Genomic DNA, 22,708 nt, shown 5'->3' with positions numbered 1-22,708 from the left:
CAGGCCTGTACCACCATGTCCAATGTGTGGCGTTGGGGGCTGAACCCAGAGTTTCACCTACTCTAAGCAAGCATTCCCCCAGCTGAGTTACAGATCCACCCCCTAGATGCTTTACCGCACAGAAGCTATGCAGCCTGCGTTTGCTATCAGAAACTTCATGAATAAGACTTCTATCTTTCTTGTTCTAAAAAGAAGTCTGTTGCTCCACCTGGCAGAAAGGAGGGTAAGAAGAAGGGAGGAAAGAAAGAACAAAGAAAAGAAGGAAAGAGGTAGGGAGGGAGAAGGAAAGAGCTGACTTGCTAAGACTATAAGGAAAATGATGCCACCGTTCTTTTATTTTGTTTTGCTTTTTTCAATTAGAGGTAAAAATTGGAAGTCTTACAGACAGATGTGTCGTTTCCTGTTGATCATTTGAGGTGGGGATATCATGGACCCTTGACCCTGAATGTTGTTAGGGATCTGGAAGCCTGTGGCTGTTCTCAGGAGGATGGTGAGCATGGACATTCTGCTTCGGACAACATCTCTACTTTAGGGACAGTAGTCTCTGAAGATGGGTCTTTTTAACTCTTTCGTCCGCAGGCAGTTACCTATTTGTTTGTGGAATGTTTTTGCTTGACCTTACTGCCCTCTTCTTGAGGCATATGTTAGTTGGCAAGTGCTAGTTTCCACAGTAACTCTTGACAGCAGGAGGGCTGGGAGAGGGTAAGAAAAACAAGAACTGAAGGCCGCTCACCTAGTACTCCCTTCCTAGATCAGCTCTGTGTATCTTTCATGCCAGCCTAGCAATGGTGTTGAAACACATGGGCGGTGCAAACTGCTGCTGCATTTTTGGCAATTGGTTAATAGCAAACGGAGCTACTCAGTGTCACTTAGAGTATAGGTTCTCATTGTGGATGTGAGTTTGCCAAAGCATTAGTTGTCAGTTTTGTGATGTATCTGATTGGCAGGTTTGAATAGCCATAAGAAAGCTAACGTGGGCGTGGATGACCGGGCCTTTGTGGCCATAAAACAAGGGCATCCATTCGGTTGTGCTATAATTTTCTTTTCTTTCCGTTTTTAATGCTGGGGATTGAACCCCCGGTCTTGTATTAAGTAGGAAAGCATTCTCAAACTGAGTTATAGCCATAGCCTATAGTGTAGTTTTCTGAGTTAAATTACTGTACAACATTGAAAATCTTGTAGAAAAATGACTGACAAAAAAAGAGGAAAATCAAGTCTTCCCTCACCTCACCATACCTCACAGACAACCTCACTTGTGTCCCAAGGCTCCTTTCAATCACTCACTAAAATGTCAGGGACAGGATTCTTCACCTCATGGCCCGAAGGGTGTGGTGTATGCAAGTGACTAAACCTGCCCTGCTTTATCCGAGACAGGAACGAATGAATTTACAAGTTCCTGTCACTCAAGAGAGGTGAAAACTCTGGGCATCTTCTCATGTTCCTGAAGATGCTAGCATACGTCTCAGGATCCTCCAGCTATAAGGAAGAGTCAAGAGAAAAGGCATCACCAGCAAATGTGATCAGCGCTAATGCTGCCCTGGAGAAAAAGGACAGAGAGGTGTTTTGCAGAACCACACCCCAGACATTTCTCTAAGGAAGGATTGTATCGTCAGTCCCACTGATCACCACTAGGCAACACAAGCCAAAGAGTTCACTTCCAAACATGCAAGGACCGTTATTTTCTCCCTTTATCCTTCTTCCACGGATTTTCACCCATCTCCTAACTCAGATTTGGGGCTAGGGACGTGACTCAGTGGGTAAAGGCACCTACCACCAGGCCTAACAATCTGAGCTTGATTCTTGGAACCCATATAGTAGAAAAACAGAACAAAACCTTACAAGTGTTCCTCTGGGTTCCACAAGATTGCTATGGCATGGATGTGTGTGCACACACATGAGAAAGAGACAGAGACAAGTGTTCCACAAGCATGCTATGGCATGGATGTGCACACACATGAAAAAGAGAATGAGACAGGGACAGACAAGAGAGAGAGACAAAGAAGGGGAGTAATTTAAAAAAAAAATATTTGTTTTTGAGGAAGGCAGATGCATTACGTGTTGGGTTGGGGGCTAGTCATCACGTTAATTCATGTCAAGAATAAGTCTGCAGGGCTCTTCATTTTTGCATTTGTGAGAAGGTAATCAAATGTGCTTCCTTTGACTCAAACACCCAAGAACCGCTCGAGTCACATCGGTTAGTACCATGAAGCGGAGGTACAAGGCTAGCTGGCTTCAGAGAGTACTTTGCGCAAGAAGAGCTGGAGTCCACAAGCCTTCTGACCATGGGGGAAATTGCTCTTTACACAATTGAAAATTGATCCTGAGCTCGTGCTGACCCACCTCTTAAATACAACACGAGAGAAGACTCCCTGGGATATTAGCTCTGTCTGAATGGGTTTCAGTGAAGGAAGCAGAATGCAAGGCAGTGAATCCCTGAGTGTGTTCTGGGGGCGATTAGTCCCCAGAGGGGATGTGAAAGACCATCTTAATGGTTAAGTGGATCTGGGAGGCTCTAGCTTTCTAAGGCCTGCAGACTTCAAATGCACATTAGCAAATTAGGGGAGCTGGAAATTCCGACACTGGAGGAAACCCAGCCTTAACCCAGGCTTCAGTCTGACCACAAAATTCTTTTTTTTAAAAAAGTAATGCCTATCTAAATACCCCACGAACCATAATTTTTCAAGTATTGGAGATGATATGTTTACTCCTCTTGTTGAGCCACTTCCAGGTGTTAATAATTACAACGCTACACACACATTTCCTGAAGCATGTCTTTAGATACAAATTCCTAAAATGAGGTGATGTTCAAGGCAATTACGTGGATCACAATCATTTTAGTGCTTAGATTACTTCAGAGAGAATGTTAAAGCTTCCCTTGGCTTTTTCTTTTCTTTCTTTCTTTCTTTCTTTCTTTCTTTCTTTCTTTCTTTCTTTCTTTCTCTTTTGGCTATTGGAAATGTGTTTCTTCGGCGAAAAGAATATCGACTCTTTCAAACAGACAGTATTTAGGGAAGTATGCAGGTCTGCTACTTTGGCCATGGAGGACACAGTGGAGAACCGGTCATTGGCATTCAAAGGGAAGGCGATTATGTCACTACCCGCATTCACAAACCTTCAATAGGTCCCTATTACCTACCAAACCGAGCACTAAGCCTGCTATTCATCGCCCCACACAATATGGACCCAATTCCCTTTTCAAAAAGATAAAAATAAAGAGAATTATTATTATCAAAGGCCTTCTACGTTAATCATGGCATCGAAGAGGGTTTGCAGGAAGGAAATGCCGAAGATGGAGAAACTGGCCTCAAGAATCTTCCAGTCAAGCAGGAAGGTGAGTGAGTCCTGGAGGTTAGCGGAGCACCAGACACACAAGGAGAAGCTGCCGCTCAGACAGCAGAGCCTTTTCGAGCGGAGCCCAGCTTTGGGGTCTTGGGCAAGGCTGGGGTGCTGGGTGGGGAAGCAGCCATAATTTCCTTTTCCTGAGGATAAATACAAGACTTTTTGTTTTAGGGTCCCCATGGTGACCTCTGTTGTATAATGTCACTTTTCAACTGCCTGAGAAGCATTTTTTTTTTATTTTCTTAAAGTAAAGCTTATTTAGTATACAAGAAACACAGAGCTATAATTTTCTATAAATTTCGTTATTTAAGCCCCATGTCTCAAAATCTATCAGATTAATTATCTTTGGTCACCCTTGCCCTCTGACTATGGAGTAGAGGGTGGAAGACTTGTTGACCACGAGTAGTAGATGTGGGAATTTCATGGCAAGCCAGCTAGCCAACGCCAGTGGCCATGTGTTTAACCATGAGGCCACATCTCCCATAAATGCTTCACGTCTCTGGAAGACGCATTCCTCACCCAGGTACACCACACATTTATACTTCAAAGACTCTGCATGGGTTAATGAGGTCTGTTCTGGTTGCTACAAGTCTATACTTCAAAATTCATGGCATAAAGGACAAAACTGCCCTGACTATTATCTGTCTGCTTTCTCCACCAAGGGAGAGGCGCACTGGCCATCCTGGGCTGTGTCTTCTGCATTCCTTTCAGGACAATCTCTCCATCAGTTCTCTCCTCCAGCTTTGCTGCCACTGGCTTGATGCAAGCTTCGTGTGGCTTCTAGACGTCTCACCCTCAGTCTATATTTGCTTTTTCTTTCCCTTATATGTAATCTCCATAGTCTACAAGAGCTGATTTAAAAAACAAAGTGCACCATAACCTCCTTTTGCTTAAACTATTGTAACGTATTCCCCATATCCCAGCCCTGGGTTTCCCCAAGTCTGGGTTAAAAAAAATCCAGATTCTCAGGTCTTCCTCTAGAAATCATTCCTGTGGTCAGCCTGGCGCTCTACGTTTCCATGCCTGTATGGGCTTTACAGCACCAGGAACGTTTGGTGCTTCAGGAGTAGGCCCAGGCATGTCAGATAAAGGTCATCTCCGCTGACCCTCCAGCCGTGCGTTTCCTGTGTAGTCTCTAATACAGAAAGTCCAGTCTGCTTGTTGCTCTTTTCATAAACAAAGCTTCACACTTCTGAGCCTTTCTCTTCTCTGCTCTACCGCCTCCCTGTCCCCTCTCTATTCTGTTCACCTGAAGATAACCACTAAAGGCCGTCAGTGAATGCCCAAAGCCTCCCCAACTCTGTGAAGCCTTTTACAAATATTTCAGACAGTATTAAACATTCTCTTTTTAAGATACATCACAGCCTGCATGTTAAATGGAATATTAGAAGCATGTATGCTTAGTTACTTATGCTCCCAAATCACGAGAGAAAGCCCTGCTGTGGAAAGGGAACACATCTTATTTGATCCAATTATATGGTCAATAAAAAAATGAATGACGATGACGTTCTTTGCGTTTTACCGTTATTTACCGAGCCAGACTATTTTAAAGTCAATGCATATCAATTATATAACGATCTTATGAAATAGTTATTAGTCTCATTTTACAGGTAGAGAGATTCACAGACAGAGAAATAGTCATTTGGGAAGGGCAGGGTCAAAGGAAAGTTCAGCTGCACCTGCTTCAAGGACCATTATTCTTCAACACCAATCTCCCTCCTCAAGCATCAGTCATTCTTCCCGAACTCATCATTCCATGACCCCTGCATGGGATTGTGTGCCTCCTATGAGTTATTTGTGCATCTGCCATAATGGCCCCCACCCCCAGCTTACAGTAGACAGGCTGAAGGCTGGGGCTGCAGTGATTTCCATACTTTCATGGCCTGAGTCCCTTTGCTTGATCAAAATCTTTGTGCCCTGAATTTAAATAACACATGCCTAGATAAGGTCTTAAGGGCTTGGGAGATATATACACATCAACCTCCAGGTGTGGCAATCAGTCAGGAGGAGATTCCACAAGCTCTCATCACCAACCATCTATCACTTCACCCCATCATTCACGTTTGGTACATAGAGATTTTAGAAGTTCTATTTAGTGGGCGGCATTTGTTAAGAAACGTTAGTCGAAAAAGGAAATATGAAATTCTGCACTTGCGAATATACTTTTTGCAAGCATTTCTTTTTAAAATGCTTAGTTTTGAAGCAGCAGAACCAGCTATCTCTATTGGTTAGGAAGAACTAAGAAATAAGTATTTGACTTAGGCAGATATTCCATTGGCTAGCTCACTGCTTCAGAGAATGTGCTGCACAGCTCAACGTGGGGTCACATAAATGAATGTGTGGGTCAAAAAAAAAAAAACTTGGCAATAGTCAAAGGTTTCTGAGCCCACAATGACCAAATATTAATTCAAAATCAAACTCGTGACAAATCCAAGATGTTCCTGATGGAGCTCGCCCATGATGCATTGCTGCTGGAGCTCACCCGTGTTGCATTACTGATGGAGCTCACTTATGTTGCATTACTGATGGAGCTCACCCATGCTGCATTACTGATGGAGCTCACCTGTGTTGCATTACTGATGGAGCTCACCCATGTTGCTGCTGGAGCTCACCCGTGTTGCATTACTGATGGAGCTCACCCATGCTGCAATACTGATGGAGCTCACCTATGTTGCATTACTGATGGAGCTCACCCATGTAGGATTGCATAGCTTCACTGCAATTTTGATTCTAAACACATACCATGAGCATGCTTGCTTTGCAGCATACATGCCACCGGGGCATGCAGCACTGACCAATGGAAGCCTGAAACACCTCGGCTCAGACTGGAGACCATTGTAAGGTATGAATCGCAGTGCTTCCACTGCAGGCGCATGGCTGTCTGCTCTTGTGGATACATAATGGCTTATTTGTGAAAAAAATTTGAATAAAAAGGAATTTTAATCCTTTCCTACCATCATCCCTCAGCATGAAAGCCTCACATTGGTGTGCTTTTGGATTGTTCTGTGTGCTTCTGGATTGTTCTGTGTGAGACAGAATGTTCATCTTTAAAAATTGTTTTTAAGTAGATGTCTTGACTTTAACTAAATCAGAACAGAAAAAAACATTTAGCAGGGCTGGGACTGGAACTCAGTGATAGATTGCTTGACTAGCAAGCAGGGGGGTGTGAGTTCAAGCACCCGTGCTAGAGGAAGAATTATATACTGAGTTTTGTCTTGGAATTAGGGCAGAAATTCCAATAACTTCAGAAGTGGCCCTACACTTCTGTCATTTTTCATTTCTGGGAAGCTGTCTTCTAAGTTGATTTTTACAATGAAAATATGGATTCTCTGTGACAAACCTGAGGATGCTCTATGTCTTGCAGTGTCAGGTTTAGTTTTTTTTTGTGTGTGTGTGTGTGTAAAATTATAAATGTGTAAATTTGCTTCCACTTTAATAAATGGTAAAATATATGCATATATATATATGAATTGATGATGTATTAGCAGTAAATATTTGATTTGTGGGCATATTTTACATACTTATTTATCAGGAGGACACATAAAAGTTTCTCAGGTCAAAAGAGGCCACAAGTAGAAAAACAATAAGAAGCTCTAGACTAGAGGTGATCGTGGACACATCCATGTGAACCAACAGTCTTTGCTTTAGGACCCGATAAACACCTTTAACTATGAAAATGTCTGATCACTAATTAGATTTCTTCTGGAACAATTTGGAATAGTTCGCAGGTAAGAGTAGATAGAGTCTGACCTTCTGCCATACTTTTCGTGTTTTGTTCCACCTGTGAAGTTTAGGAATGACAAAGAGGCCCAGGTGGATGAAGGACAAGGGGCAAGGGGGATGCTGCTTGTGTTTGTAGGATGCCCCATATAAAGCTACAATCTGAACTGCCCTGCATATGTTTGATTTGTGGCATGTCACCACTACCCATACAATAAATTCTGATGCCTACTTATTTTCTTTTTAAACTGAGAAGGAAAAGGCTCTCTTGAATTAATAGGCAAGAAGCAGATTATTATCCCGTTTCGTATCATAAATCAAGGACGTAGAACGTTAAATGCTACATACCCGATGAAGACCTTCTAGCCAATCTCATAGAAAAGAAAGAATCAAAGTAAAATAAGAAACGAATATGGATGGAAACACAAGCTGCCAACACTAGCACTTGACTCTCCAAGATCACTGAGTCCAGCCAAGCTTCTAGGAGAGAACAAGTCCCCCCAAACTGCAGAACACATCCAAAAGATTCTGCAACACACTCTAGGTCTATAGGTAACTAGTGTCAGCACAGGGCAGAGAAGAAGGAATGACCCAAGCATTGATGTTGGTGGGCAATGCTGTGTGCCCCGCACATGTAATCTCATTTAACATACCCTCCAGGTCCACCCACAGAGTAGGGAGTGCTCCCTCCTTTTTACCTAGCCCGTGTTGACTAGAACAGAGACTTGAATCCAAGTCTGCCTCCCTGACCTTCCCTCTTTCATCACCAATGTGACCTTAGGGTACAGAGATCCTAACCCACGGTGCAAGATCCCTGCCATCAGCCTGGGATCCTGAAAATAAGAATACCTCCTAAACGCTACTCCCCCCAAATGAAACTGCACATGCATGAAGTCAGCAAAGGCACACTGCCCTCCTGAGGATAACTCACAATCACTTCCAACTTCCTTTACATGTTTGTGAAGACCAGTGATGTCTCCAAAAGTCAAACCTGTCATTAAACAGGTTACTATACGGAAATCCTTGTCACATACGTAACCTTCCTGATCAGATCTACCATTTAGTCTCTCTCTCTCCCCCAGCTCCCTCTCTAACAGTATAAGAAGAAGAAATCCTATCTTCAAATTCTGACCATGCATATATAGCTAGAGACAGCGCTAAAGCCCTAATGAGACAAATTTCAATTTCGAAGACCTAACCATCTTCCAAAGGGGTCTAACTTTGAGCTATCCTTTAAGGCAGGAATAAATACACAAAATGGTAGTTCAAAATTTGTTTCTTAATCCTTAAGGGATGCAATCTGATTGCAGCAGATGCATAGGTACATTCCAAATAGCTCATGTATGTCTAGGCACACATCACAGAATCCATAGACACGAAGTGAAAACTTAGGAAATTAATTTGTTTACCTGGAGAAGGAAACAAAGGCAATGTCTATGGGTCCTGTTTATAGACTCAAAAGTCGACTCATGACTGCTAGGCAGCATAGCTGAGGGGGGAGTAGATGGTAGCCCTGCATCAGCAAAGCTGGGAAAGAAACTAGGAATCAAACACTATCCTTCGTGTGCTGTGGAGAAGATGTCCCGACAGAAACAGACATGTCTCGGAAGTACAAAAGAGGGAACCCTGGGCTCAAACCTAGGCAGTCAGTAGAAACTTCATGGAGGCAGGAATACTAGATTAAGAATTTCCTCAGTAGAGGACAGGCAAGGGCACACTCCAGCTAGGTCTCCTCCGTGGCCCTCCCTACTGGAGACCGCTGCCATCCAGGGAACCCCTGCTCAGCAAAGATCCGGACAACAGGCTTCACTCCACATTCATTTAGCGGAAGCGACATTTCAGTTTTCTTTCTTGTTTATCAGCAGAGAGGGAGCGGACTGCTCCAGACAACACAGGGATACATGTTAGTAAGTTAAAGAGCCTGAAAAACATTGTCTGCTGGGACCTAAGAACTATTTTCAGAGGTCGAATTCAAGAGAGGCGCGGACAGAGGAGGACAAACACCAAGTTCTCCCACTAATCCCTCTCATAAACAAACAACACAACAAATGAACCCAGAAATAATCTTAAGAGATTCCCTGGGGGTAGAAATGGGAAGGGGGGAAGAGGGTAGGGTGGGTGATGTGGCGTTTTTATAGACTGATCTTCCAAAGCAAAGACAATGAGGGAGGAAAAATAGAACACGTGTATTACAATGTATAGCGCCATAAGGCTGTGTTTGATGCTCTGGAGGGCTTCAACAAGTACTGTTCAGCCAAAAATCAATTGAAAAATCAGCATGATAAGAGAGCTTGAGTTGCCCTATAATAGCCTTAAGACCCCCAAGGCTATTCGAGTCCCTTTCATCTGCCACACTGCACGGACTCTAGGGGGACCTCACTTCCCCTCCTCGAGTCCTCTGCCCCTCCGCCTTTCTCACCTACAGTTTTCCGGTCCCCTGGAAGGGCAGGGGGACTGGCAGGGAATGATGATGTTTTCAAGTGGTTTTTGAGAATGTTTTCCTTCTCTGCTTTATGCTTTATCTTCCCTTGACATTTGCACTAAAATGCATCCTGGGCAATCAGTCATAGACTTCCACCATTAGTAAATGGTCAGCCTTCGTCTGGGAAGAGCCTAGTGAGTCACGGCGTTGTGTTCTGAATGCCTTAGCTGACATATTTTCCACTGCCCTTAATGAAATCCCAGTTCAGGCTCATGCAAATGAGACATGTAAGCAATCCGCAGCATTGTTATAAATATACATATATATTTCATTCCAAGATTTCATCTCAATATTTCTTCAATCACTCCTCACAATGTCTGGTTTGTTCAATTTATATTTCTGCTCGGCATTTGGTGCAAACCCCACAGATAAGATACATCTGTCCCTTAGTCACAAATCTTGGCATTTTTTACCTTAACTCCATCGTGAAGCGAGTGGCTGAATTTACCTTGCTTGTTAGCAGCAGTTCCTCATAATCAAACATTTCATTTCCAAACTTTCGAATTTGACATGAGCTGTAGCAACTCAGTAGAGACACATCCAAGCTTAAGGAAGACATATAAACATGCTGATCCGGGCGAGGGAAGGAAAAGCTAATTGGAAGTCAGCTTTCCTGTGATTATCAGCTTGTTTATGGGGAGGGAGGGCTCTTCAGAATGGTACTGTAAATTCATCCCTGATTATGGTGTTAACACCAGCGCTCCCTTCCACACGTTCCCCGAGAGCCCCCACCCTGTCCGTTTTGGGTAGTTATAAAGGGTTGTGCACTGTTTCCAGGGACTGACAGATCTCCGTGCTTTGATTTCCCCCAGTTTTAGGAAAAATTAATCAGTTGCACAAGCAGTCGTCAGACGTCACTCCCCTCGTGGCAGAAAGCACACATATTCATTGTCTGCTATAAGAATAAATTTTAGTAATTTTCCCCATGTCAATATGAATATTAGACTGACCCAATTAATATGAAACGCTTCTATGCTGCTGGAACAGACAGTGCTACAGAGACAACCATTTGCACAACCTGTTCATGATTATGGGCCATAAGGACACAAAGATGGCACACACATTTGTGGGCCATCTGAATTCTTACACGGGAAGGGGAGGGGGGAAGGGGGGCAGCATGACGTTAGCTTGACTGTCGTGGGTCATGTTTTTTAATCCAGAGTATTGGACATGTAACACAGCAACAAGAGCTGATCATTTTGTTTAATCACCTTTTGGAGCTTTGCCAGATGGTCTCTATTGAGAACGCTGCAAACACAGAGACATGAGCTGCATCTAACACGCCACCAGAGCCTTCCCGTAAATGTCTGAGAACTGATTCCAACAAGAATTTAGTCTCCGAGCAGAAAGGGATACATTTAAAAACTATGTGCATTAACTATACTTTTCCCCATAGAATCCTCACTTGGCATGAATAATTTACCCACTCTTATGCTAATGGGATCATGAAAGTATCCCCCTGTCTTACTGCAGCTCTTCTCAGCTTTCAGTAATTACCCCACCCAGTGAAAATAACATGGCTTCCACACTGAACAGCCCACTAGTACCTGACAATCAACAAGATCATGGCTGACAGTGGAAGGATCTAGAACTGGCCAGAGACACCCTCAGAACACGAAGAGAACCACAACCACACAGTAGTCCTGGTAGAGGGTGAAGGTGCATGGATGGGAGGGAAGGGGGTAAAGAAGGCCCTTCATTGTCAAGCCTGCCTTTCCTCTGCCTTGTCTCCTAATCTGACTTAAAGAAAGCATGTTCCCTTTCTAAGGGTGAAAGACATGGGAGATCAGATCAGTTTAGAAAGAAAATCAATACGTGATATCCAAGAAAAACAATAGTTATCTATAGAACACATCTACATGAAGTATTTATTTTATCAGAACTTAAATACATATATGAATAAACATATATATGTATACGATGGGAAATTCCCTAAATGATACTTTTGGAGGATGGGGGAAAAAAAGATTACTGAAAAAAAAGAGAGGAGAAAGGAGAGAAAAGGAGGGGAAAAAACCAAACACATTTCGACCTCTGTCCACAAAACTCCATGTTAGGTAGTTCACTGTGTAAAAATTATCAGGCTAAAACATCTGGGAAAGAAAGCCATGAAACAGCAGGGAACGTGGCTGGTTTATTGTTTATCTTTTGTTTATGAGGCAGTATTCAAGTTTAATTACTACTCTAAATTAAACTCTAACTGGCATCAGGAGACATCCCTTTACATGACTAAGTTAAAAAAAAATCTGGAAATCCCAATTCTGGATTTTTCAAGTAAGTTGATATATATAGGAATGAAATTACTCAAAATTAATGGCAATTATAGAAAACTTTTAAGCTTTTATGGGCAACCGTTGCATGTTCCTAGAGCACGCATTTATTAGAAGACTTAAATTTTATTGCTCATAGCGACTATCTAAAATGTCCTAAGAGCTTCAGCAGAACATACCTAAATGTTTGCTGATGATTGAAGGATGGTTTTCATTTTTATTTAATTTTTGGAGGGGGAGGAAGGGAGTACCATATGAATATTTTATATAGAATAGCTTCTTCTCTGGCCAAGTCCAAACATCAATTATAGTTGGAGAGAAAAAAAAAAATGTTGATAACAATCAGGAGGCAGGAGATGCTATTGTATTTATCACAAGCTAGTGACCAGTTTGGGGTGAACTTAACTCTACGAAAAATAAAAGTTAAAAGCAACTAGCAAAAGATGATGCCAGATGGCGGCTGTCATATTGTATTTAGGGTTATTTTAAAGAGATTGCCACCACTATGAAAACATCCCATTGACAGAGTTTTCCTAGGCTGAATGAGAAATCCCAGCAGAGAATATTCAGGACCCTCAGTAAGTGGGTTTCCCCCTTGCTCCTTTAAATACATAACTGGAATATTTAAAACCGAGAAAATGTTATTTCATAACTGCAACGTAGTGTAAACTCAAAAGTGTCACGATATCTTATGTATGTTTGACTGTAAAGGCTTCCATTCATTTCTAAGGGGACCTTGGTAGGTTTCAACACTACGGTTGCTGAATAACTGTATAATAACTAGATAAACATCTAGCTGCGGGATTCTAGCCTCGTTGCCCGGATGATAGATGGTGACATCAATGGAGGGGTCTGGTGGCAGAGTCAAGGGGAACCCTGCTGGCTTGTACAGCCCAGGGTCTTGAGTAATTAGTGATATAGACGCTAGCTTGCTCCTGTATTTAGGTTAATCTGGGTCTGGCAACAGTATGGTTAACGTGTGTGTGGTGTGCACTGTGAGCTCAGCAGTTACTGGGCCAACTGTCTCGGTATTTCTGGGAATCCTGCCTATTCACAGTGCAGGGATTGTTCAATTGCTGCAAAATGTACAAAATGAATTTTACAAAAATGAATTGTAAGGAAGGCCCCATTACAACGATTTTACAGCAAAGATGTCAACATCAATTTTTCTTTCATGCATAGCTAATGATTAAAACAGCATATTCCATTTGCCTAAGACAATTTATTTCATATTGGCACATCAAAATATTGAAATACAAAGTTATCTTTTCTCTACCCTCTTTATTCACTGCTGTTGAACCCATACCATTGTTCAAACCAGGAAAAATAAAACAAACTTGGCACGAAATACTTAAAACAAAGGCTCATCAATATTCTCCAATTTGTCAACATCTCAATTACAGCACTGGAAAAAATGTAAATTTCGTGTGCTCTAAACACTGAGGGGTCTAGTCTCTTGCCAATTCACACGTGTAGCTCGTATCAGCGTTAATGGGAGCTACACAAACCCATCAATAATAATAATACTTTGTACATATACTGTGCCTTTTATCTAAGGCTCTCAGAGTGCTCTAGGAACAAGGAGGCTGCTGCTTAGGCTTCACTCTGGCAAAGCACACAGTGAAACACAGGCATCTTTAGAATCCGCAGGTACAGAACGAGGGACCCCAGGCCTTATTATCAAACCCCATTTTACTGTTGGGAAGTCAGGCACAAAGACAGGCAGTTACTGCCCCAGAGCCCCGGAGTCTGCACCCTAATTCCGTCCTTGAAAAACCAGATTTCCTTCCTCATTCGAATGCGACTAACAAGACAAACGCCCTCCCTTTGGCTGCTTTTCGAAAACAGAAAACCTAGTGAATGAAAAGCCGGCTTCATATTTATACAGTTGACTGGTGTGTGGTTGGAAAGACAGTCAGACTGCAAATTTTCCAAGTTCATTTCTTACGATATTAAAAACGTCATTTTTCTCCTCCTTTCGGTTTATCATGCAAACACCTATGCAAAAAGATAACCTCTCGTCTGTGTACCATCTATATAGCTCCTCAGTATCGGGTCATAGAAGGAGGTGCTTTTAGGTTCCAAGGTATAGATTTGTTAGAATCCTTATTGTAAAAATATTCACAAAAATTATAAAGCAACATAAATGCATGTATTGTTTTATAGCATATGGCTATTAAAGTTTAATTTAAAATGTGTATGAAAACATTGTATTTAGTACAATTCATCCCTATTTCTTCTGTTTATCATAATTTGTTTTGAAATTGAATCATTTTACAGTTTTCCATATGCCTGTTGTGCTAATAAATTCTGAAGAAGTAAGGAAGTCTCTTGTGAACTGCAAACCTAGATTCCAATGAAACATTATGATATATTTAATATGAAGAACATAAATTTCCCTCCCAGCTTTTCCATTCTACATCAACCCTAAGATCTAGCCTATGATAAGCATATGTGATTTCAGTCAATACCTCTGCTGACTTTGCCCTGCAGCAGATAATTAATCTTTCCCCCTGAAAGCTACTCTCGGAACCTTTTGGTGGAACAAAGTAGCAAAATATCTTGAAAACATGTTTAAAAGATTATGGGAGCAAAACATACTTAAGTCTGGCCTTCAAAATTTAGGGTCTGCTGTCAGAAAGAAACAAAACAAAACAAACAAACAAAAAACCCAGAATACCTTGGCGCAGGCATTTTAATCACTAACAGGGTGGTGAGCCAGGTAGAAAAATTCTCTTTGCACGAACAGTCTCCATTTTATAGAAACAACAACTTTCCCCACTTTCTCTCAAACTTTAACACAGTTGCAGGGGAGGAGGGGGGAGACAGCCTTCCTAGTGCTCACATCCATAAGCCACCGTGTCCATTCTTTAATCCCACAGAGATATGATTAAAGGAACAAAATGCTTGGGGGAATCAAATCCTTCAGCAAGGGATAAGTGGGTGCAGCTACCCACAGCAAGGGGAGCTCAGTGTTTTGTTTCTCCCCAGAGGATGTCTTACATGCCTTCTCTTTCTTGACCAAAAATCCTTAATAAAACAAAACCGACTAACTAAAATGATAAAACTTCATGCTTTGTCTGCTATGGTAGCTATTCCTTGCTCCAAAACCTACATTTTTTCCTCTCCTGCCTTCTCTCTCTCTCTCTCTCTCTCTCTCTCTCTCTCTCTCTCTCTCTCTCCCCCCCCCCTCCTGTTGTCCCTCCCGCCATAACTCAACTAATCCAACAGAACCAGTCAGTTTTAAATTTCAGCTGGGACCTTGGTGACCTGTTAATGAATCTACAGAGAAGAGAAAAACTCACAGTGCTGAGTTATGCCTGGTGTCGCGAGCTGACATGGAGTCAGAAATGCTTGAAGCGTTAACGTAATTGCAAGAATGTGAAAAATGAAGCGCTGGGCTCCTGAGCCAAGTGAAAGGTCAGAGGGAGCCTCACACAGGAGAAGTTTCTGGAAGATAGCCTCATTAGGCCATTAAGTCTGCTTCTCCTTCTCTCCCTGCACCCCCCAGTTCCTGCAATGTTGAGGGTGTTTTGTTTTTATTAATAGATATTTCTCCCCTTTGTGGTAGCCTAACTTGGGGCCGTGGCGAGGACTGAATGATTGAAAGCTTTCTGCATTTGACCCAGGGTCACTTGGAACCACAGTTAAACCTCTGTATTGCAGATTCACTGTTGAATCTACGTACACAATACTTTCAAAATGTGTTAGCATGAAGTTTATTTTACAAACAGTCCTTCTGATGCACTCAAACCAATATACATATAGCTCACAAGTTCTTCTATAGCTTGTCATTTCATAGTGCGTCATCTGTGAGCCAAAACTTGTTTAAAAAGACAGATTCTGACTAGGATTCATTTACAGGTAAAAAAACATCCTAAAAAGGCCTGTTTTCTAGATTCACTTGGAAATTCAGAAGTCCAGAATCCCTGGCCAGAAACATGGAGGAGGGTAGATACTCACAGCACACCAGCAACTCCCTTTGAAATGTCCTGTATAATTACAACTCAGCCTGTAAAGCAGTATTCGACTTGGAAGCCTGTTTAATGCTTAAATATTGTGGCCATAAACAGAAACACAATAGAGATAAAATAGACCTAAGAGATCAGACACCATCTAATGTAAAATATTAAAAAGTAAAATCTATCACATTCCTGGACCACATTCAATAATGCATCTTCCTTTAAATGATCATTTTATCCGTAGAAGAGTCATTCCTACCAATATATAACTGTTCCCTGTTATAAATGGTAAAATTCATTCCAAATTGCAGAAGGCTTCCTTGATAATCTGTAGTTGTTCTCCTTGCCTTCTGAAACTCTATTTGTTTTTTTTTTAATTGGGACAAAGGTCACTGTGTCAGCTATATAGAAGCAGGGACAAGAAACATTGAAGAATTTTAAAATCCATCTTCCCAAAATAAGAGTCTGTATAAATCTCTTCAACCCTCCCCCATCCCAGACCGGCATTTCTGGAGTTAATGAGAACAGATTTTTGCATCTTACAAGCTTTGGAGGCATGATTGCTTTAATTATAAAGAAGCCCTATAGTACATATTACAAGCAAATATCCTGTTTATTGTATAAGTCCAACTACTGGATTATAACAGTTAGGTAGGCCTGTCTTTCTGATATTCACCACAGTAGTGTAGATAACCACATTTGTAAGAGAATTGGCAGAACCAATCAATTATTATTGAAATGTGAACTTAAAGATTAGATAACTCATTCTGAGTCTTTACATAAGGTAACAAGAGGAACCCCGTCTTCCTATCAACCAGTTGGTAAATTCCCTACACCCTTATCTTCCCCTCTCTTGTTTACATGGACTGATGCCGTGAAATGCGGAAGTTAGTTTGGTCATGCCTACTTTTGCACAAAGAAAACTCATAACTTCTTACCTTGCTCGCTGCTGTTGTCTCCACTTTGGGAAGCATGGCCCCCACTGGAGGGTCCTGGGGTGCCTGCTGAGTGAGTTGAGGTTGCATCATCGTGGTCTCGCCAGGATGAAGGGTTCTGATGTCAGGATACCAAGGAATTTTCCCACAGTTACCATTTGAGCCATAAATGAGGAACCATGAAGACAGACAGGCACAGTGGGAGAAAAAGAAATGTGTACATATTAGTATTTTCCAAAGTGGCCCCAGGCATGCTATTCTATGCCATCTTCTTCTGTTACATCAGCATATACATTTGTTAAATCGGACATATCTCTTCTAAGTGTGTACATCCTATTAGATACAAATTTACACCTCAGTGAGGGAAAACTGCCTTAAAAATGTCTTTCTCAACTTTTCTGTTATAAGCAGGACACATTTTCCTTGTGTTCTCAGACACAAAATCCATCAGACTATGAGCCTCTACAAAGTTCAATACTCCCTTCAAAAGAGTATGGGGTCAACAATGGGCGGCGGGACAGCCCCTACACCTTCCAATGCCTTGCCTTAAAATAGTCTGTCTGAACACTCCAAATGTTATCAACAGGTACACTGTATGAACAACCGGAGCAATAGCAATCGTGCCATCAATGTTTAACCATCAAACCCTGCTTTAACTGGCACAAATGGCAATTTTTAAAAATGAAACCGACGTGGGCTGCTCACACTTTGCCAGCAAGCTGAGACTTCCGCTTTAAGCGACTGAGCAGTGGCTTCTGGAAGAACCTCGAAGGACTGCAAGGCAAACCAGGAGGTACCAGCTCATGCTACTTTGCTAATATAGTCGTCTCCGACTTCCCCTCCCCTTTCCTGGTCATTCCCAATACCACCACTGTAGCTTAAAGGGAAACAGGAATTCTAATGTACAGGAAGGACTTTATCAGCACCACATGAAGGCAGGCAAGAGATGGAATTTCCTCTGGCAGGCAGGGAGAGCAGGAGCCACGCATGAAACACAGCAGCCTTGGGGCCAAAGCTGTACACTTGTCACCTATGTGCTATGATTTTGACTAAACCTGTAGGACCTACAGGCAAGAGCCCTCTTTAGGGGCTGGAGCCCACGGTGCAGGACAACATTTTAAAGACTTCACAATCTCTCAGAACACAGCAGCACTTTTTACTAGAATTGGTAAACAGTAATTCAGAACAAGCATAGGTCACCTACAAACCACGTGGCTAGGTAAAAATAATCTTGCTATGATACCAGGATACAGAGTTTATGAGGAAAATAGTCAGCCTGTCATTTTTCCCAAGACTAAGGCCACAATGTATAGCAGATAGTGCTACTGAAATAAAATCAGAAACCAAAGGAAGACAAATGAAGGAAATCCTCGAACTTGAAACAACAGCAGTGGACATTTTCCCCTATAGATCTTCTATAAACACATTGTACTTTGATATTTGGAATTTTGGCAGACGAAGACATGATCCAGATCGCTGTGATCAACAATATCAATGTCAAATAGTGTGGCTGGCGACATCGCCAGGCGAGCCATCGACTCAAAGTCAAGACCTTGAGTAGAAATCGTGACTTTAAATATAGTTCAGGTTCAAATCTGTACAATAAAGATGTAATGGAAAAAAGAGGATTAAGGAAGTAGGTGGGCATGGTAGCCCACGTCTGTAACCCCAACATTCGAGGGGCTCAGCAGGAGGATTGCCATGAGTTTGAGTCCGATCTAGACTACCCAGTGAGATCCAGCATCAAGAGAGAAAGAAGGGAAGAAAGGGAGGGAAGATAGGTAGGAAGAAAAGAAGGAAGGATGGAAGGATGGAAGAAACGACTGATTTGGAAATGAAAGTGAGAAGAATATACAAGACCGAGTTATCTGTTGCTTTGCAGTCTCTTCATGGCAGGCATTTACTGCTTGGGGATCAGCTGGAAAGCTAGAAGAATTGCAGCAGGGGATGGAAGGGAGAGAGGCATGGTGTGTGCTTATTCTGCGACAGCATGGACTGCAGGACACTTTCCCCAACCAAACTTTCCAGGGGATACAGCCGGCGAGGTTTGTTTTATGCACTGCAGGCTTTTTTAAGCTGGCTGCTATAAAAGCTCCTTATCCCTCATGAAAATTACAATAATTAACCATTAACACCTCAACTATGTTTTAAGGCAAATGTCATCCAACATAGTTATATAATCGTTCGGATGGAGCTGGGACAGGTCTTTCGGTTTAAGTGCTGGCGTGATGGGAGGGTTCGCGCACAAACGATTTCTGGAGCTGAAAAACACGGCTGTGTTTTTATCAGCCAGGCCTGGGCTGGACTTTAAAGTCAAGCCTCATTAATTCATAATTTAGTATCTCTCTCTCTCTCTCTCTCTCTCCGTGGCTTTCGGGAGCAGGTGTCTTCTAAAGTCACACTTGTCAACATTACTAGAACACGGGTCTCCCCCAACCAAGTCAGGTCTTCGACTTTCCGTGTGGTCACCAAATTTTCTCAAGTTTTCTTATCTCCCACTCCCCTATCTCTTCCCTCTTCTCCTCCTCACCTCCCAAAAACATACTCTGTTGAAAAAAAAATGTCACATTTCCTTGGTGTCTCTTGTGTTACGTTCAGCAGAGAGACTGAAGCACACTGAGGGGGCTCCTGATAATCGTCTAGTGGGAAGAAGGATGGACAGACAGATCCCTCTGGGAGTTCTGGGGTAGAGACTCTACCCCAAGATGTCTATATAAAGCTACAGATAGTGGTGTGATCATATATAAAGACCCACATGGGTAATCTGAGCAACATAAACAAAAATTCTTCCTTCGCCATTAAAAACAACAACAACATCAACAACTTAAAAAAAACACACCCTACACAGACAACATAAAGCACTGCCCATAATACTGGGTTTTTCTTAGATGGAAATACTGTGTATAGCACAGCCTCCCCTCCCCCCCCAGATAGTTTCCAAGTTTGCATCCTTCAAGACTAACCACCTGGCTCCCTGCCAAATTAGAAGCAGAAGTTGAGTGAATCCTGAACCAACGTGATACACAAAAGCATGTAAAAACATATGACATATGTAGAAAAATATAAAAGAGAATCGATTCCTACGTGCGTCAGTGTAGATGAGAACTCGAGTATACACATTCCATAATACATGTCCTGTTCTCCAGCCAAAAATACCATGAAGACACCCCAGGGCAAGGAGGGAACATGTTTCTAGTCCCAACGGCTTTAATAATTGGGAGTCAAAGATGGCACTCCCCTTGTTCTCTATATAATTACGTTAAAGAGCAGGGTTACCAGGAGAAAAGCAGTGAATACCGAGTAGTGCACAATAGGAGATGGGAAATAGATACACGAAGCTCCGTCTCCAGGGGCAGTTTTTTCTATTTGCTGGGCTACAGACTCACAGCTGATAATGCAAGTTGTAATTAATATAAAAGCAAGAGACAATATGGGCCGAGCGTGTAGTAGCAGGGCCACGGGAGAGCGCTCCGCTGCTCTCCTTGGCTTCTCATTTGCACAGGGCTTTCCCTAGAAAACACAACCCTGCCAGTGTTTTCTCCCTTGAAAGTTAAAAAAAAAATTGATTTAGCACCATCATTGAATTTTGCTAAATCTAGAAAAGAGAACAGAGAGGGCTGGAGTCCCTGGGCACAAGAGGCGAATCCTCCGTGTGCTTCTTTTGTTGAGGTTGCAGATAGGCTGCAATTATACTTCAAACCAGAATGGCACTTCTGTGAGGGCCCTGCCTATAGGATAATACTTAATAAGTCCTAGCCAATTGGTCGTGTTTCCTGTATCAAAGTATTCCCCACAGTGCACAGTTCATTCACGGGGTCACTGGGGTAAAATGTGCAAGCGTTTCCAAATAAAACCATAAAAGTAAAATGTCTTAGGCTTGAAGGAAACAGGAGCCACTATTGCGTTTAAGAGTTGACAAAAATAAACTGAGCTCTTGTTTTTAGACTCCATATGAAAAGTTATTCTCTGCATGTGGAACCGGGGAGAAGACAGAAGGATAGAATCAACTCTTGGGGACACCTCTAACAGGTCATGTGACCGGGAGTGATTTCTTCATTGACGTCCTTTTGGACATGTCATTTATCTCTTTGGAATTATGAAGTCATACAAGATAATTCCCAAGGTCATGTCCACTTCTGTCCATTTTGAAAAGTACTTTAAACATAGCCACCATGTCTTTTTCTAAAAGTTACCCATGTAACTATATAACATAAAACCGAGAAGAATATAGGAAGCGTGAAAACACAGTACAGTCATTTAAGGTATGCACTCATAGCTACACAGTAGCAGAAAACGCAGTCAAAGACATACTCATTCACTGAAGAGGTACACAGACTCATCTGACTTGACATATTTAAACCACGAAAGGAAGGTATATTTGTGTCAATACTTCCAGTTAATATGAAGTTACTTATGCCCTATGCCTTTTACAGTCTCTTAAGTTCTAGTTAACAGTGTGGGCAGAACTCTTTTTTAAAAAGATGTAAGCACCCTTCTCCTTGGGCATGCAAGTCCACAAGTTAAAAACGTTCATGGAAAGGGCTGGGATAAATGCTGGGACTTCAACTTTTTGATTGTGATGTGGACCAAGAACTCAGGACACCAGTGCAGGCTTTTAGAAGCCAGAGTCTTTAAACATGTAACTTGAGCTGGAGATTTTGCCTCAGCGTTTGCAACATTGCACCAGTCTTTGGGAATTAACGCGTAGGCACACCTCACACAAGGGCAACATCCTTTGCAAAGGATTGCGCCATTGAGTGGTGGACTCTCGAAGACAGAAACACATCTGCTGCTCCAGCGAGTGTTTGCAAAGGCTTTCTATGATTCTGAAGTGTGGCGGCATAGCTCCTAGAGCAGTCGGTTCATAAACAGCCAAGACAATGACGTCAGATACCACCAAGTCTTCTCATAGCATTCTGAATGTCTACGGGACTGTCAAATGTACCTAGGATCCATGTCACCACATTTACACTGGAGACATGCTCCAGCAGCACAGCCTAAAGAACTTAAATGATGCAAATATTCTTGATGAGAAATAAACAGGAACGCTATCAACAAGCAGAAATTTCGGCAGAAACAAACACCAGAAAGCCATGTCTTTTATCAGGGTCCTTAAGAAGGGACCCTGAGTTCCAAAGTAAAACTTCCCAAAAGTAGGTCCCAGAGGCTTTGAATGAAGCACAGCCTAACACCTAATATCACACTTCCGTGTGAGAAACTAAGAGACAAAAGAAATCACTCATGTTATTAATGTTAATATCCAATCTCATTATTCTCTCTTTCATCTTCAATAGACCAACCACTCAAACTCAAACCTCTCCTTGCTGGGGCCATCACTTCGAGTTTTTCAAATAACAATAGATTTTTCTCTACCAGCACTTGGCCATTTTCTGTCAAGAGCAAGATTCTGGTAATTCTCTCTTCTGACCTAACCCATTCAAAAAAAAAAACTGTAGCAACATAAATATACTTGACATATTCAGAAACGCAAAACAATAGTAGCATATGTTCATTGAAACTACAGCACAGAAATGAAAACAAAATGTCATTTTCTCATGATGTTATCAGAGCCAGCCAATTTTAAGGTACCTGCCAATACATATTAATACACATAACTATATTTTCTTTACTTATTTCTTTCAAAGAAAATAAGATGAAGGTGTTTGGCACCGTAAACAGGAGTGGTATAACTATGTAACCACATGCATTGCAAACAAGTGTAGCCAGAAGGATATATTTCAAACAAGTATATTTTGAACATGCAAACTTGATATAAAGATATAGAATATCTTCATTCATAAATATTATGATGATACACACTTATCTGTACTAGATCTAAAAAGCGGATCTCAAATTATATAAAATAGAAAATTTGGATATTACTTATTTTTTTAGTTTACTTCAGCCGTCTAGGAAAAACACAATTACTTTACAACAGTTTCCAAGTTGAAACTTCAAAAAAAAAGTTTTCTTGACATGTTTGTTTTAAACATGATAAAT

The 22,708-nt window shown here is 41.8% G+C and overlaps 1 protein-coding gene across 6 annotated transcripts in view; it reads right to left on the bottom strand.

The window, feature by feature from the left end:
- Meis2 (Meis homeobox 2) overlaps window positions 1-22,708 on the bottom strand; it is a 207,583-nt gene that overhangs the window by 173,552 nt on the left and 11,323 nt on the right. For all 6 annotated transcript variants that reach the window (XM_085696490.2, XM_085696494.2, XM_085696495.2 and 3 more), the window contains exon 7: window positions 16,712-16,826. In XM_085696490.2, coding sequence (XP_085552616.1) covers window positions 16,712-16,826 — 115 coding nt within the window. The remainder of the gene's footprint in view (window positions 1-16,711; window positions 16,827-22,708) is intronic.

This window comes from Myodes glareolus, chromosome 10 (genome assembly GCF_982192425.1).
Source record: "Myodes glareolus chromosome 10, mMyoGla1.1, whole genome shotgun sequence".
Taxonomy (NCBI): Eukaryota; Metazoa; Chordata; class Mammalia; order Rodentia; family Cricetidae; genus Myodes; species Myodes glareolus.
Note: the sequence above shows the minus strand (reverse complement) of the source record. Positions and strands in the feature narration are given on the sequence as shown.